At 44.9% G+C, this 14,857-nt stretch overlaps 1 protein-coding gene across 5 annotated transcripts in view; it reads left to right on the forward strand.

Moving 5' to 3' along the window:
- The window catches only part of luzp1 (leucine zipper protein 1), a 138,019-nt gene that overhangs the window by 105,126 nt on the left and 18,036 nt on the right, over positions 1-14,857 (forward strand). For all 5 annotated transcript variants that reach the window (XM_078567316.1, XM_078567317.1, XM_078567318.1 and 2 more), the window contains one exon: positions 1,829-5,065. In XM_078567316.1, coding sequence (XP_078423442.1) covers positions 2,081-5,065 — 2,985 coding nt within the window. In that variant the 5' untranslated portion in view covers positions 1,829-2,080. The remainder of the gene's footprint in view (positions 1-1,828; positions 5,066-14,857) is intronic.

Consider the following 14,857-nt stretch of genomic DNA (forward strand, 5'->3'; position numbering starts at 1 on the left):
TCTGGCCACGCTGCCGCGGAACGCTCCAAGTAGTTGGACTGTGCTGTACCACCTGTCCCTGGTGGAAAAATTTATGCAGAAAAACACCTTTGACCACAAGTCCATCAGGCAATGGTCAGCACGTAACGTCCTAGAGGCCCTGAGGGAAAAGGAGAGGGTGGACCCTGTGGGATGGTTCCCCGAGCAGACTGTCAAAGTCATTTGGCAGAATGCCTCATCGCCAGAACTTTCCAACAAGCACCAAGACGTAGCTTGGCTGGTGGTGAGAAAGGCCCTCCCCGTCAGATCCTTCCTACACGCCAGGAGGCTCACCCCCTCTGCACGTTGCCCTCGAGGTGGCTGTGGTGGGGAAGAGACCGTTGTTCACCTCCTTGTGGATTGTGCCTTAGCAAAGAAAGTCTGGAGAGAGATGCAGTGGTTGCTGTCGAGGTTCATCCCGAGCAGTTCTGTGACACAGGACTCTGTGCTCTACGGGCTGTTCCCAGGGACACACACCGAGACAAACATCAACTGCAGCTGGAGGATCATCAACTCGGTGAAAGACGCGCTTTGGTCTGCCCGAAACTTGTTGGTCTTCCAGCACAAAGAGTTGTCCCCGACCGATTGTTGCGGACTGGCACAATCCAAAGTCCAGGACTATGTGCTGAGGGACGCACTAAAGCTTGGGGCAGCTGCCGCAAAGGCGCAATGGGGAAGGGTCGCTGTCTAAGACCTTTCTACCACAGCGCACCGAGAGACTGGGAACTGTTTAGAGCCCCTCGGGCTGTACAGATCAAAATGAAAGGCTGTAAATGATTGTAATATTGTTTGTACTGATGCACCTGGTGATACATTTTGTAAAAGTTTAACCTGGATTGTACCCTTGTAATGTTGTTTTTGAAATGGTTTGGAATGTGATTGAAGATATTTTATGAATAAAGTATATTTTTACAAAAAAAAAACCAATTGCCCTACTGCCCCTCTTGCTCAGAGCTACAAGGATTTGCTGGTTCAGATAGTGGGGAAGTCAAAATCCTGCTGTGAAACTGGGTTGAGGTAAAATGTTGGAGTGGAGTGAAGCTCTAATGTACATCTGATGGCTAAATTAAGCTGCAGAAAAGAATTGGATGTTTGAATTAAACGCTAAGATATTTGAGTTGCCTCGTCCCTTCAATTGTCCTCAGTACCCCAAAGGCATGAAGAGGAAAAATGGGCCAGGGTTACTGCTCCTGATTGCTATCCAGTAACCCATATTGGTATGTATGTGTACTAACGTTGGAAGAGGATAGATTGAGGCTCACTGTGAATGTCTCAGTGCCAGGGCCACACAGGAATTGGGGCACTTAAGCAAGATTCCAGAGGGCAGCACCAGTGTCAGGGGCAATAAAGAGGGGAGGAGGGAGGGCAATAAAGTTATTGTCACAGTCTCATCTTTTAAAAGGGATACTAAAAGTGACACCCTCACTGGGAACTTCTCCAAATCGGGTGGTGTAACTTTGGCAGAAATCCCATTTGCGGGAGTTCGAACAGCCAATCTGGGGAATCACAGAGCAAGTTTTTTTTTTAATTCGTTCACGGGACGTGGGCTTTGTTGGCTGGGCCAGCATTTATTGCCCACCGCTAGTTGCCCTTGAAGATGGCAATAAATGCTGGCCCAGCCAGCAAAGCCCACGTCCCGTGAATGAATAAAAAAAAACTTCCTCTGTAACCGTCTATTCTCAAGAGTTTGTAAACACCTCTGCGTGCAAGCCTCTACCTGACTGAGATAATTACAGCGAACGCTTGATAATTAAAACTCCCTATACCGCCTTGGCAAGATTTCTCAAGTGTCTCCTTTTTTTCTTAACAGGTTAAAATGCTTTTGAATCCTAAAAAAGCATTTCGGATGCCAAGGAAGAAAAGATTTCCATTGTATTGAAAATTGTGCTTGAGGACATTTTGTGACAGAAGAAATAAGGCCCAGCCATTGGAAGGGGCAGTGCATAAATGCTCAAAAGAGGGAGGGAAAAGTACAAACAGGAAAGATAAACCCTTACCCCACCCCTACCCACCAACCCCACCTCTCGATTTTGCCCTTCAGCGTGCTCCTAAAGGAGCGGCGATGACGGACACAATGAGCCTCAAAGAGACTTCAAACCGGCAGCTGCGGCTAAAGCTGACTAACTTGGGGCGCCGTGTTGATGAACTGGAGGAGGCCACCAAAACCCTGCACCGAACAGAGGACGAGTTAATGGACCTGCAGGATAAAGTCATCCAAGCTGAAGGCAGCAACTCCAGCCTACTGAGCGAGGTGGATATCCTGCGCAAGAGGGTACTTACCATTGAGGGCAAGGACGAGGAGGTCAGGAAGGCCGAAGATATGTGCAGGAACTTGAAAGAAAAACTGGAGGCCGAGGTTAAGCTGAGCAAAGACCTCAAGGTGGAGATTGAGAAGCTGCAGGACAGAATGGCGGAGCTGGAGAAATTGGAGGAGGCATTTAATAAGAGTAAATCGGACTGCACTCAACTGTGCCTAAGCTTGAACGAAGAGAAAAACCTCACCAGGAAGCTGATTACAGAGCTGGAGGTCCTCCGAGCCAGGGTGAAGGAGCTGGAGTTGTCGGAAAGTCGACTTGATAAGTCGGAAAAAAACATCCTCGAAGAGCTAGAAAAATTAAAGTCTTTCGCTGTCATTTTGGCAGAGGAACGGAAGACCATGAATGAAACATTGAAGCTCAAGGAACAAGCTATCCAGGACCTTACAAAGAAATTGGAACAAAACAATAAGATAAATGTGGCAGATCAAAGTCGGAACTCCTCAAATCTCAGGACAAATGTTAATGAGAAAACGTATAATTATTCAGGGGACAGAGGTGAACTCAGGATTGAGGAAAACATGACGACTGGCCTGTCACCTAAAGGCAACTTGGCAAAGAAAGGTTTGGACTCTCTAACTATAACACACAATGTTGGACTCAGAAACAAAGGAGGCCAAGAGGGTCAGGAGGACAACAAAATTAAGGATCTCACTCAAGAAATAGAAAGGTTGAAGAAACGTCTGAAACTGCTGGAGATGGTGGAGGAGGACCTGAAGAAAACTGAAGGAAAACACAACGAGTTACAAGAGAAGTTACTGAGTGAGCAGAACAAGGCCAAAGTGCTAGCTGATCAGATCGAGGAGATGAAATTGCAAATGGCGAGGAACAAAGCCGTGGAAAATGGTGAGAGTGCACACCAGGAGATTCGTATTAGGTCTCGACAGGACAAAACAAAATACAAAAGCGTTGCCGCGGAGCCACAGGTCCTGAAAGAGAAGACCCATGAGACTTCCTATCAGCCACGGTCACAGAGGGAGAAAATGAGAAACAGAGACTTGTTGCTAGAGGATGACAATGTGGGGAAAAGTTACAGGCGTCCTCTCAGCCCCAGTGCAAGTAGAAGATTTCAAAGGCCCTCTTCCAACCCAAGAACAGCAGCTTCCAATGAAAAGAAATCCGAAGAGAAGTCTTCTGTAAACAGCTATAGCTCGGCGCAGAAAGATCAGGACCTGCACTCCGAGAAGCTTAAGAAACCCAGGGAGCCACCATCAGTGCTGAGCCGCTATCCTCCAGCAGCCAATGAGCCTAGTGTAAAGAGACCCTGGAACTCCCAGAGTAAACAGAGTGAAAATGAACCAAAGAGTAAACCAGAGAAAGCATCTAGAGACGACAGTGACTTGGAGCTATCGTCAGCATTCCCTGAAAGACCGAAAAAGACTCTCAGCTATTTACACAACTCTGAAAATGAGAACATGACGGCTCAAGATGAGGTGAACGATTCTGGTGATGACTCATTGTCCACGGGTCCTGCTGTTAGCCTTTTGAATGGAACGGTTCCCTCTTATAGGAATCATACAGCTTCTCCAACATCTAACAGTGAGCCCAAGAATGCCTGTCTGGTTGAGGTCGAAGTACCGCTAAGTACCAGCAGTGAATCCACTGCAATAAAGACGGCAGAAAAATTGGCAACACGTGAAGAGCCAGAAGCCATTATGGAAGTTACATCTGCGACAGCAAGACCCCGCAGGTTAAGGTACTTGCATTCGTCAAGGTCCCGGGCCATGAGTATGGAGAACACGGACGTGAAATGTAACCCAGATGAGGAGCCACTCAAATATAAACACACCGAAGCCATCGCTTCAGAGGATGTGAATGTGAATCAAAATCCGGGCCCAGAGTTGAAGAGAGTTTGTAGCCCGAGAGAGGGGCTGAGATCCAAAGCAATTATTAAGCCTGCCATCGTTGCCATAGATAAGAAGGAAGTGATGACAACTGGAACAGAGCCAAGCGCCGGAGAGCAAAGTCTCTCACCAAAAAGTGTGCCAAATAAAGTGACCAGTAGCATCACAATACATCCATCAGATCTGCCTTATCAAAGGCTCAATAACACTGCGATGCCAAAGGAAAAACATACTTCCACAAGCAATATTACCATCAGTTCAAGCGAAATGCCTTTACAAAGGAGCAATATTAGTATTCCTTATGAAATATCAATCCGTAGAAGTGATATTACAATGAAGCCATCGGAGTCAGATAGTTGCGATGAAGATGAGACCGAATCGGTGTCTGAGACGTCGGTTAGCAGCAATATTACAGTAAAGTCTCCCGAGTGTGCTGATCATGACAGCAGTGTAACGTCCTACACATCAAGGAGGAGGTATCGCACAGCTAACCAAGCAGAAACGGAGTCAAAAAGTCTCTCTATGGATCCACTGGAGAGAGCTTCATGGAGAAACAGCCGTACTGTAGCCCAGGTGGAACCCACTAAATATGAGAACGATCCCGGCATGGATTTTTCTAGAGTAACTGTAAGGAAAGCGAGTCGTACAACCGTCTCAAACGAGGCGGCCGAGCGGAACAGCAGCGCGAGGGGAGCCTTAATTGACGGGTACGCGAAGAAGGTGAATAGCTTTTCAAACTCTCTGGACTTGGTGGAGGCTAAAAGCAGCCTCACATCAGAAACGCCTCTACATCGGAGCTACGTCAGTGCAACAGAAAGTATCATACGAAGGAAGCAGAACTCCACAGTGGCATCCAAAGTAGCAGATTGGAATAACACCTGCTCGTTGGTAAGTCCCATTTGCAACAGTGCCAGGCCAGCGAATGTTATTTGAGTGAATTTAGAAGAGTGAGAGGTGACCTCATCGAAATGTATAAAATCCTTAAGGGGCCTGATAAGGGTAGATGCTGAGAAAATGTTTCCCCCTGGCTGCAAAATCTAGAACACGGGGTCACAGTCTCAGAATAAGGGGTCAGCCATTTAAGACTGAAATTGGAAATTTCTTCACCCAAAGGCTTGTAAATCTTTGGAAACCTCGACCCAAAGAGCCGTGTATGCTCAGTTGTTGAGCATATTCAAGGTAGAACTCGATCGATTTTTGGGTACTAAGTGAATCAAGGGATTTAGGGACAGTCTGGGAGGATGGAATTAAAGTAGAAGAAGATCATTGAAATTAAGAGATGGTTACAGCGACCTCTGAAAGAAAAACTCACCTGCTCTTACTCCCCTGCCTCTTCCCCCCCCCAAAACCCTGCAAATGTTTTCTCTCCAGATAATTATCCAGTTCTCTTTTGAAGAGCCGGATTGAATCTGCCAGCGTACTCTCAGGCAGCGCATTCTAGATCCTAACCACTCATTGAGTAAAAAGGCGTTTCCTCATTTCACCATTGCTTCTTTTGCCATTCACGTTGGATTGGTTTCCCCTGGTTCTCAATCCTCCCACCAATGGGAACAGCTTCTCCCTATCTACTCTGTCTAGACCCATCGTGATTTTGAATACCTCCGCCAAATCTTCTCTCAACCTTCCCTTCTCCAAAGAGAACAGTCCCAACTTCTCCAATCTATCTACATAACTGAAGTTCCTCATCCCGGGAACCTTTCCGTGAATCTTTTCTGTACCCTCTCTGAAGCCTTTTCATCTTTTCTAAAGTGTGGTGCCCAAAACTGGACTGTCCGAACCAGTGTTTTATAAAGGTTTGTTATATCTTCCTTGCTTTTGTACTTTCTGCCCCTATTGATAAAGCCCAGGATCCTGTATACTTTCTTTAACCGCTTTCTTAATCTATCCTGCCGACTTCAATTATTTGTGTACATATACCTTCATTTCTCCCTGCTCCTGCACCCTCTTTAGAATTGTACCCTTTATTTCAGACTCTCCTCTTTTTCCATCCATGAATCACTTCACATTTCTCTGCATTAAATTTCATTTGCCACTTGTCCACTCATTCCACCTGTGTCCTCTTGAAATATCCCACTATTCTCCTCACAGTTCACAATAGTTTCAAGTTTTGTGTCATCTGCAAATTTTGAAATTGTGCCCTGCACACCCAAGTCTAGGTTATTAATATAGATCAGGAAAAGCAGTGGTCCTAACACACTACATAACGTCCACCAGCCTGAAGAACAGACATGATCTTTTGGTAGTACTGAACTTGAGTATTGCTGAAAAAAGATACATGTTGCTGAAGCTTTTCGTCTTGCACTCAACACTAACGTCACTAACAGGATGCGGCCATCAAGCCAAAAGACGTTCTGCCTATCACACAAATGAGTAATGTGGTTCATGAATTTCAGTGCTGGTGCAATGCCAGATATATAGGCCGTACGTCCCAAAGACTGGTGGATCATAACAAACAGCACGTCCCTTCGGCTGTTCGCAATAGACAAAGTACTGACCATACCCTGTCAGTCTGTGCTTGCAAAATTCAAAACACAGTGTCCAACATTAGATGTGTTTCTGCGATTGGACAACACTTGCTAAATGACCCTGAGTGCGCTAAGAATTACACTTACAACCAATTTAAGACCATCAGTCAGACTCATAGTGTGGCTCACTTAAGCGTACTCGAAGCTACATATATTCACACACAGGGCCCTGTCCTTTGCAGACAAAAAGAACATTGCGCCTGCTTTAACTAAACAAAATAGGTGACAGCCATTCCCTGGTTCATTCCCCAGGGTAATGCCTGGTTTGAATTTAAACAAAACTTGGCAGTTAACTATCAGCTGTCAGTTAACTGGTGCATTCTCCATGGCAATGCCTCTACCAAACAGAATCCACTTGCCAACCAATCAGCACTCTCTTCTCATGCAGTATAAATTGTTATTCCCTTTACAATTTGGTATGCTTGAGAATTGCCCTGATGAGTGCAAAGACGAAAAGCTTTGACAGCATGTCTCTTTTTTCCATAAGACATGATCTTGTTGAGTATCAGATCAAGTTCAAAGCCCCCAATGGCCTACTGCAGCCTCAATTTATCCTAATGTACAATTATTCATTTAGCAATACAAGCATTTGAAATAGCAAAACATTTTCCTATTCATTTCAGCCATGTTTTATAACATTGTAGGGTATGCTTTGCACCATCATATCTCTGGGTCGGAATATCACAAGGCTCAACTCGAGTCCAAATAACATTTGCATGTCACTTGTAAATTCCATTGTCTATGACTTTTATCCACTGCACATACCTAAGTAAAATATTCTTGTTATTTTGTCACTTGATGCTGCATCGTATCTTTTTAAGCTTTCTTAAATTAAACCGTATTACATATACCTGCTTCTTTTACATTGTCTTTGCTTCACTTGCTTTTTATTTTACAAGGGCTTTCCACAGTTAGTCAACAAGGGGTGGCGGGAGAGACTGGTTGAGGGTTAGAAACTTAATCAAGTTGGGTGATGCGCCTGTTTCAGCCTGGCACCTTGTTCAATCGGAAGTAGCCAGGATAATTGGATGTGGGAACATTAGTGTCCTGTAATGGTTATGTTACTGAAAAGAAAAAAGAGAAAGACTTGCATTTGTATTGCTCATTTCACGACCACCGGATGTCTCAAAGAGCTTTACAGCCAATGAAGTACTTTCGAAGTGTAGTCACTGTTGTAATGTAGGAAGCACAGCAGCCAATATGCACACAGCAAGCACCCACAAACAGCAGTGTGATAATGACCAGATAATCTGTTTTTTTGTGATGAGGATTGAGAGATAAATATTGGTCAGGACACTGGGGATCACTCCCCTGCTACTCTTCAAAATAGTGCCATGGGATCTTTTACATCTTACATCCACCCAGTTCTCAGTTTAAGATCTCACCCGAAAGATGGCACCTCTGACAGTGCAGCACTCCCTCAGTCCTGCACTGGAATGTCAGCCGTTCATTTTGTGCTCAAGCCCTGAAGCGGGACTTGAACCCAGAACCTTGTGACTCAGAAGTTGAGTGTACTACAGACTGGGCCAAGGCTGACACTGGTAAATACTGGACTAATAAATCTCAGGCCTGGAACGTGAGAAAGGCCAGAGGAGACAAATTCAGATCCCACTGTGGCATTTTGGGAATTTGAATTCAGTCCTAATCGCCTGGAAGTAAAAGATTGGCCTCAATGTAAGCGGCCATGAAGCTGTTGGATTGTCGATTAAACCCAACTGGTCCTTAAGGGAAAGAAACTTGCCCTCTTCATCCGGCCTACGTGTGACTCCAGTCCCACACCAATGCGGTTGACGCTTAACTGAAGTGGCGTAGCAAGCTCCCTTAGCTTAAGAACCGCCTCCCTATTTTCAGGACAACCAGGGGATAGATAATGAATGGTGGTTATTAAAGGTACATTTTTAAGGCAGAGGTAGATAGATTCTTGACTAATGAGGGAGTCAGAGGTTAGCAGAGCTACGTGGAATATGGAGTTGAGGCCACATTCCGATCAGCCATGATCTTATTGAATGGAGGAGCAGGCTCGAGGGGCTGAATGGCCTACTCCTCCTCATTTGTACGTTCATATGGTTTGGCCACATAAATGAAAATGAATTAATTTTTAAAAATTGCTCAGAATTCATCCAATTCATTTAGCACCCAGAAATCAGGCTCGACAGAGGCTAACTGCATCCCCCAGAATCCCAGTGACAAAAATGATTCCTTTCATTACCAATTTACATTTAATTATTGGGATCTTTTCTCAACTTTTTAAAATTTCTCTGTCAGTTGCACCCTCTTGTCATTTACGGTATCATTTTCTTCTAATGAGACTTGTACTGAAGTCTCTGCACGCTCACAACTCTCAAGTAAAGCACAGCCCCAGTCAAATTATCTGTAAATCTGTGTACATACCGACTTGGGTCAGTCTAAGCCTTAGAATCAGAAGAGCGACGGTCTAAGTTCCCTGTTTAGGAAGCTCCATTGAGAGCTTAGCCCAGTGTGCAGTATCTGTGAGGGGTTGCTGCAGCTTGGGTGAGACCCCAAGCCAAATACACGAGGCCAGAACCATATCAAAAACACTGCACCAGGGGCCTGGTAAGAGGTAGGCTTGTTTTATTTACTCATAGGATGTTGGCGTCACTATCAAAGCCACCATTTATTGGCTTTGAGAGGGTAGTGGTAAACTGCCTTTTTGACAACTGACTAGCTTGCTCGGCCATTTAAGAGTGAACTAGAAGACCATAAGATGTAGGCCACTCAGCCCATCGAGTCTGCTCCGCCATTCAATGAGATCGTGGCTGATCTGATAATTCTCAACTCCACATTCCTGCCTCCTTCCCCATAATCCTTGATTCTCTTACTGATTAAAAATGCATAAACTCTAATTTTTATTTAAGGACAGAGAAGGGAACATGCTAATTCAGTATTGATTATATTTAGTTGCATGCAGATAGTGGACATTACCTGGGGGTTCACTTGTGGCCTTATAAATAGACACAGACTGAAACTGTGGTCTTTGGGTTAGAAGGTGCATATTTATCATGTAAATTCTGTAAATAAATGCTTATAAAAGGTGTAGACATTAGCTCCAGTTCTATCGTTCATCAGCTGGCTTTCCGAAGCATAACTTCCAGACATAGTGCTAGAGTAGGGACTTCTTTTGGCCCTGAGCTTGAGTGAAAGAGGGAGCAGAGCATGACAGGATGGTAGAAGAAGCGGAGGGCAGAGGGCTCTCAAGAAGATGCCATATCTGCAGGTGGTCTTTAAGGAACAAGTCTGTTGTAGAACCAATTGCTGGAGTGCTGTGGCCCTGATCTGCATTGCTGTGGGGCTGTGGTCACACATTGGCCTGACTGGTTAAGGATATCATGAACCAGATGAGTTTTCACAACATTTTGGTAAACACTATTACTAAGACTAGCTTTTTATTTCAGATTATTTAATTAACTGAATTTGAATTCCCGAGCTGCCCTGGTAGGATTTGAACTCCTGTCCCTGAGTCATCCGCCCAAGCCTTTGGCTTACTGATTGAGTAATATAACCACTATGCCCCCAACACGTTTGTGCTCTCTGTTTACCATTATGACACATTCCTGATTTCGCACTGAGCCAGTATGAAGATGGTATGCATCTCCCACAGGAAAACAAGAGGGAAAAATAACATCAGCAGCAGATAATCTGATTGGGGCTGCTCTTGTTCGCCTCCCAGTGGCCAGATCCTGAACATCTGTCAATCATTAAAAGCTTGCTGCCAGGGAAAGGTGCACAACTCTCAAAGAACCCAAGGGAGCTTAGAATGTTGTTAACAACCCTGAAATATTTTAATTTATAAACAAGTGTAAAAAAAAAACCCTGTTCTTTGAGCTTTTTATGCTTAGCCCATCATGAGATGTGGGCATCACTGGCAAGGTCAACATTTATTGTCCGCCCATAATCAGGAGTGAATGTTCCCTGCCTGCTGCTAGCAGATTAAGGTGGGGGCAAGTGCCCTTGAGAGATTTTCCTTTCATCCATCTGATGTGTACAATTGCTTCCTGTCCACCAGCTCCACACCCACCTCTAAATTGTCAAAGACCTCGGTTCTTCAGTGAGATATTATTAACTTTGGACCACTTCTGCCCTTTTAGCACTGGATCTCCTTGGTGCTGCAGCATCTTCCCCGGCAGGCGATGGGGGCGGGGGGGAGGCGATGGCATAGCGGTAATGCTCTGGGGACCGGAGTTCGAATCCCGCCACAGCAGATGGTGGAATTTGAATTCATTGAGAATCTGGAATTGAAAGTCTGATGATGACCATGAAACCATTGCCGATTGTTGTAAAAACCCATCAGGTTCACTAATGTCCTTTAGGGAAGGAAATCTGCTGTCCTCACCTGGTCTGGTCTACACGTGACTCCAGACCCCCCCACCGCAATGCGGTCGGCTCTTAAATGCCCTCTGAACAAAGGCAGTTAGGGATGGCAATAAATGCTGGCCTAGCCAGCAACATCCACATCCCATGAATGAATTTTAAAAAAAGGCAAGCCAGAAAATAGGTCGCTGTGAGCAAGCAAGTGCATCTGTCACGAGGGATATTGCAAAAAACCTACGACAGCTGTGTGTGTTAAATATAAATGTCCTGTAGATTAAAGGTGAGGAGAGTACGTGCTGTTTTGTCCACTTGCATCCATTTCTTTGGAATGCAGGGTATTCTTACTAGGGTCCCCAAATTCTGTAAGGTCCAATCTCACGACCTCTACCATCGAGAAGAACATGGGAACATCACCGCCTGCAAATTCCCCTCCGAGCCACACACCGTTCTGACTTGTAAATATATCGCTGTACATTCATTGTCACTGAGTCAAGACCCTAGAACTGCTTCCCAAGCAACACTGTGGAAGCAAAAAACAGAGGATGCTGGAAATGCTCAGCAGGTCAGGAAGCATCTGTAGAGAGAGAAACAGATTCGCTGCTCACATTGCAGTCTCCTCCACACTGGAGGGACCAAAAGCATATCAGGGGATCACATCAGGGGAACACCTCCACTCAGACTGCAAGTGTGACCCGCCACGCCACACCGCCCCCCACCCCCAATCCCCCTGAGATTCCAGTCACCTGTCATTTTAATTCTCCGCCACACTGATCTCTCTGTCCTTGGCCTGCTGCAGTGTTCCAATGAAGTTCAAAGCAATCTCAAGGAACAGCACTTCATTTTTTGATTAGGCACATTACAGTTTTCTGAATTCAACACTGAGTTCAACAATTTCAGACCATAATGTTTGCCCCACTTTCTATCTCCTTTCTTTGCCTGTTTAGATATTCCTCTTGTTTTTGCTTTTGGACAGGAGCTATTCATGATTCTTCAGTTCAATTCACCTCCCCTAGACACAGCTTTTGTATCTTTTCTTGTCACATTACCACTCCCTTTGGCCCTTCACCATCAGCTCTATCGTTATTTAATCTCTCCTGTCTTTTACAGACCTTCCCTTTTGTTCTTTTTCCACACGCATTTCATTCCCCCCCTCCACAACCCCCACACCGCCATCCCAACATTTCACCTGCTTCAAACCTGTCACAGTACTAACGTTTCCCAGTCCCAACGAAAGATCATTGACCTGAAACATTAACTCTGCCTCTCCACAGATGCTGCTAGACCTGCCACGTATTTCCAGCATTTCCTGCCCTTATATCTAACTTCCAGCATCTGCGTTATTTTCCTTTTGTGGGAGTACCTGTGCCACACAGACGGCAGTGGTTCAGGAACGCGGCTCACCAGCTTCTCGAGGGCAATTTGAGATGGCAGTAAATACTGGTCTTACCAGCGATGGCCACATCCCACGAAGGCTATAAAAAATCGGGTTCTTGGCGTAATTAGAATTGTGTCCATCGTGCAAGTGCAATTGTCCATTATGTTTCTTGCACTAATAAATAAACACTGCAATGATGAGTGTTTTATTTGGGAGAATGTGCTGGGGTTCTCCAGGATTGTGTAAATCTGTGGGTTGGGAGGGGCTTATCTTGAACTACCATTGGCCAAATATTGCCGATACCCAATGAGTGACGACGATAGTAAGAGTAGGCTTCCACGGTTGCAGCTCGCTGACTTGATATCCCAGTGTACTCGCGACCAAACGGCAGGAATGTACCTTTAAATCTTTGCTTTAAAAAGTTACAGTAACAACACCATTTATCATCATTGTTGATAGTCTACCTTAACCCACCCTGACACAGTGAATCAGCGGAAGTTGATGTTTCTTAAGCGCTTTATAGAAATGTCTTATTTGGGAGGAAAAAGTCAATTAGTAAAAGAAAGAAAGGAGAAAATCAGGAATTTTAATTATTCTGCCAGTGCCAAAATCAATATTATGCTTAATAATGCCATTCATCTTGGTCTAACAAACTCTCTGGACAAAAACAAATCCTTCATCAGCACTTTCTTTGGTGGTTATTGTAGGACAACTATTTGCTTCCACAGTGAAAACAAAGAATCTGCTGTAACTGTTTCCTCAGCTTCATTGTATTTACTTATTCCCAGGATGTGAGGTCACAATTATTGCCCATCCCTCGTCACCCTGACAAGTTGGCGGTGAACCTTCTCCTTGAAGCACAGCAATTCCTGCGATGACAATGCTGTCACAATGTTGTTAGAGAACACCTTCCAAAACACTGGCCCAGTGATGAAGAAGAAATGTAGATCTATCTCCAAGTCAGGATGGCGTGTGACTTGGTGGGGAACCGGGGCTTGGTGGTGATCCCATGATATTGCTGTGCATCCTTCATGATGCTATAGGGTGTGATGGAGCGAAGGGAGGTATTTGTTAAAGTAACCTTAGTGATTTGGCACAGTGCACCCTGTGGAGCATACACACTACAGTCACAGTATGCCGGTGATGGGGGAGTGGATGTGGACCTGGTGACAGGGACACCAATCGAGCAAACTATCCACCATCTACAAGGCACAAGCCAGGGGTGTGATGGAACACTTAAGAAGGTTGCCGCCATTCAGGACAAAGCAGCCCTTTTGATTGGCACCCCATCCGCCACTCGTGCAAAGTGTCTGCCACCTAGAAGGACAAGGGCAGCAGGTGGATGGGAACACCATCACCTGGAGGTTCCCCTCCAAGTCACTCACCATCCTGACTTGGAAATATATCGCCGTTCCTTCACTGTCGCTGGGTCAAAATCCTGGAGCTCCCTTCCTAACAGCACTGTGGGTGTACCTACACCACATGGACTGTAGCGGTTCAAGAAGGTAGATCACCACCCCCTTCTCATGGGCAATTAGGGATGGGCAATAAATGCTGGCCAGCGATGCCCACATCCCATGAAGGAATTTTTAAAATCTTGTGTTCTAGTTGACAAGTTTCTTCAGATTTACAATGAGAAATGCCCAGTACAGATACTGAGGTTATCCTTTATGATTGCAACCAACATAGGATAGATAAAGACATTGAATGAGATTGCTGATAGTGAACAGCCTCACCTCACTCCTAGAAAGTGTTTCTGGTGGTCTCTCATCTATCCTTACATAAAATTGGTGCCTGCAGTACACATTGTGGATAAAATCCAAAATTTGCCTTGTACTGTCTTAAATTTCAGCTTCTTTTTGAGAGCCACATGAGGCACCATATCAAAGACCTATGAACATTCCTGGTTGATTGCTTGCACAGGTCTTCACAGCATCGGTTATGCAAACAATGGCGATCCCAAAAACCGCTTGAAGAACCACTATCCTAAAGCTCTTCACAAACAAGTTTTGAAACAGTTTTGAGGGACGACTAGCAAGAAGTAAAAACAGAAAATGCCATGAATAATTAGCGAGTCAGGTAGCGGTCTGTAGAGTGAAACAGAGTTAACATTTCAGGTCGATGACCCTTCATCAGTGCTGAAGATAGAAATGTAATGGGTTTTTGAGACAATGGAAGCGGGTGGTGGGGGGAAGAAGAACGTAAGGGAAGGTCTGTGATAGGATGGAGGGTGGGAGAGATTTAAATGACAAAAGGTTTCATGATACAAAATCTAAAGGTATTGGTAATGGGTACAGTGAAGAAACAAAGAAATGCCCCGATTAGGTGTGAATGGCTGCACTGTCATCCAAATGCAAAGTGAAGGAATAAAGAAAGAAATGCGAAAACAGCCAAACTAACACAAAAAAAAGAAACAAAATGGAGAGAGAAGTTATGATCCAAAATTGTTGA

This window comes from Cetorhinus maximus, chromosome 21 (assembly GCF_964194155.1).
Source record: "Cetorhinus maximus chromosome 21, sCetMax3.hap1.1, whole genome shotgun sequence".
Taxonomy (NCBI): domain Eukaryota; kingdom Metazoa; phylum Chordata; class Chondrichthyes; order Lamniformes; family Cetorhinidae; genus Cetorhinus; species Cetorhinus maximus.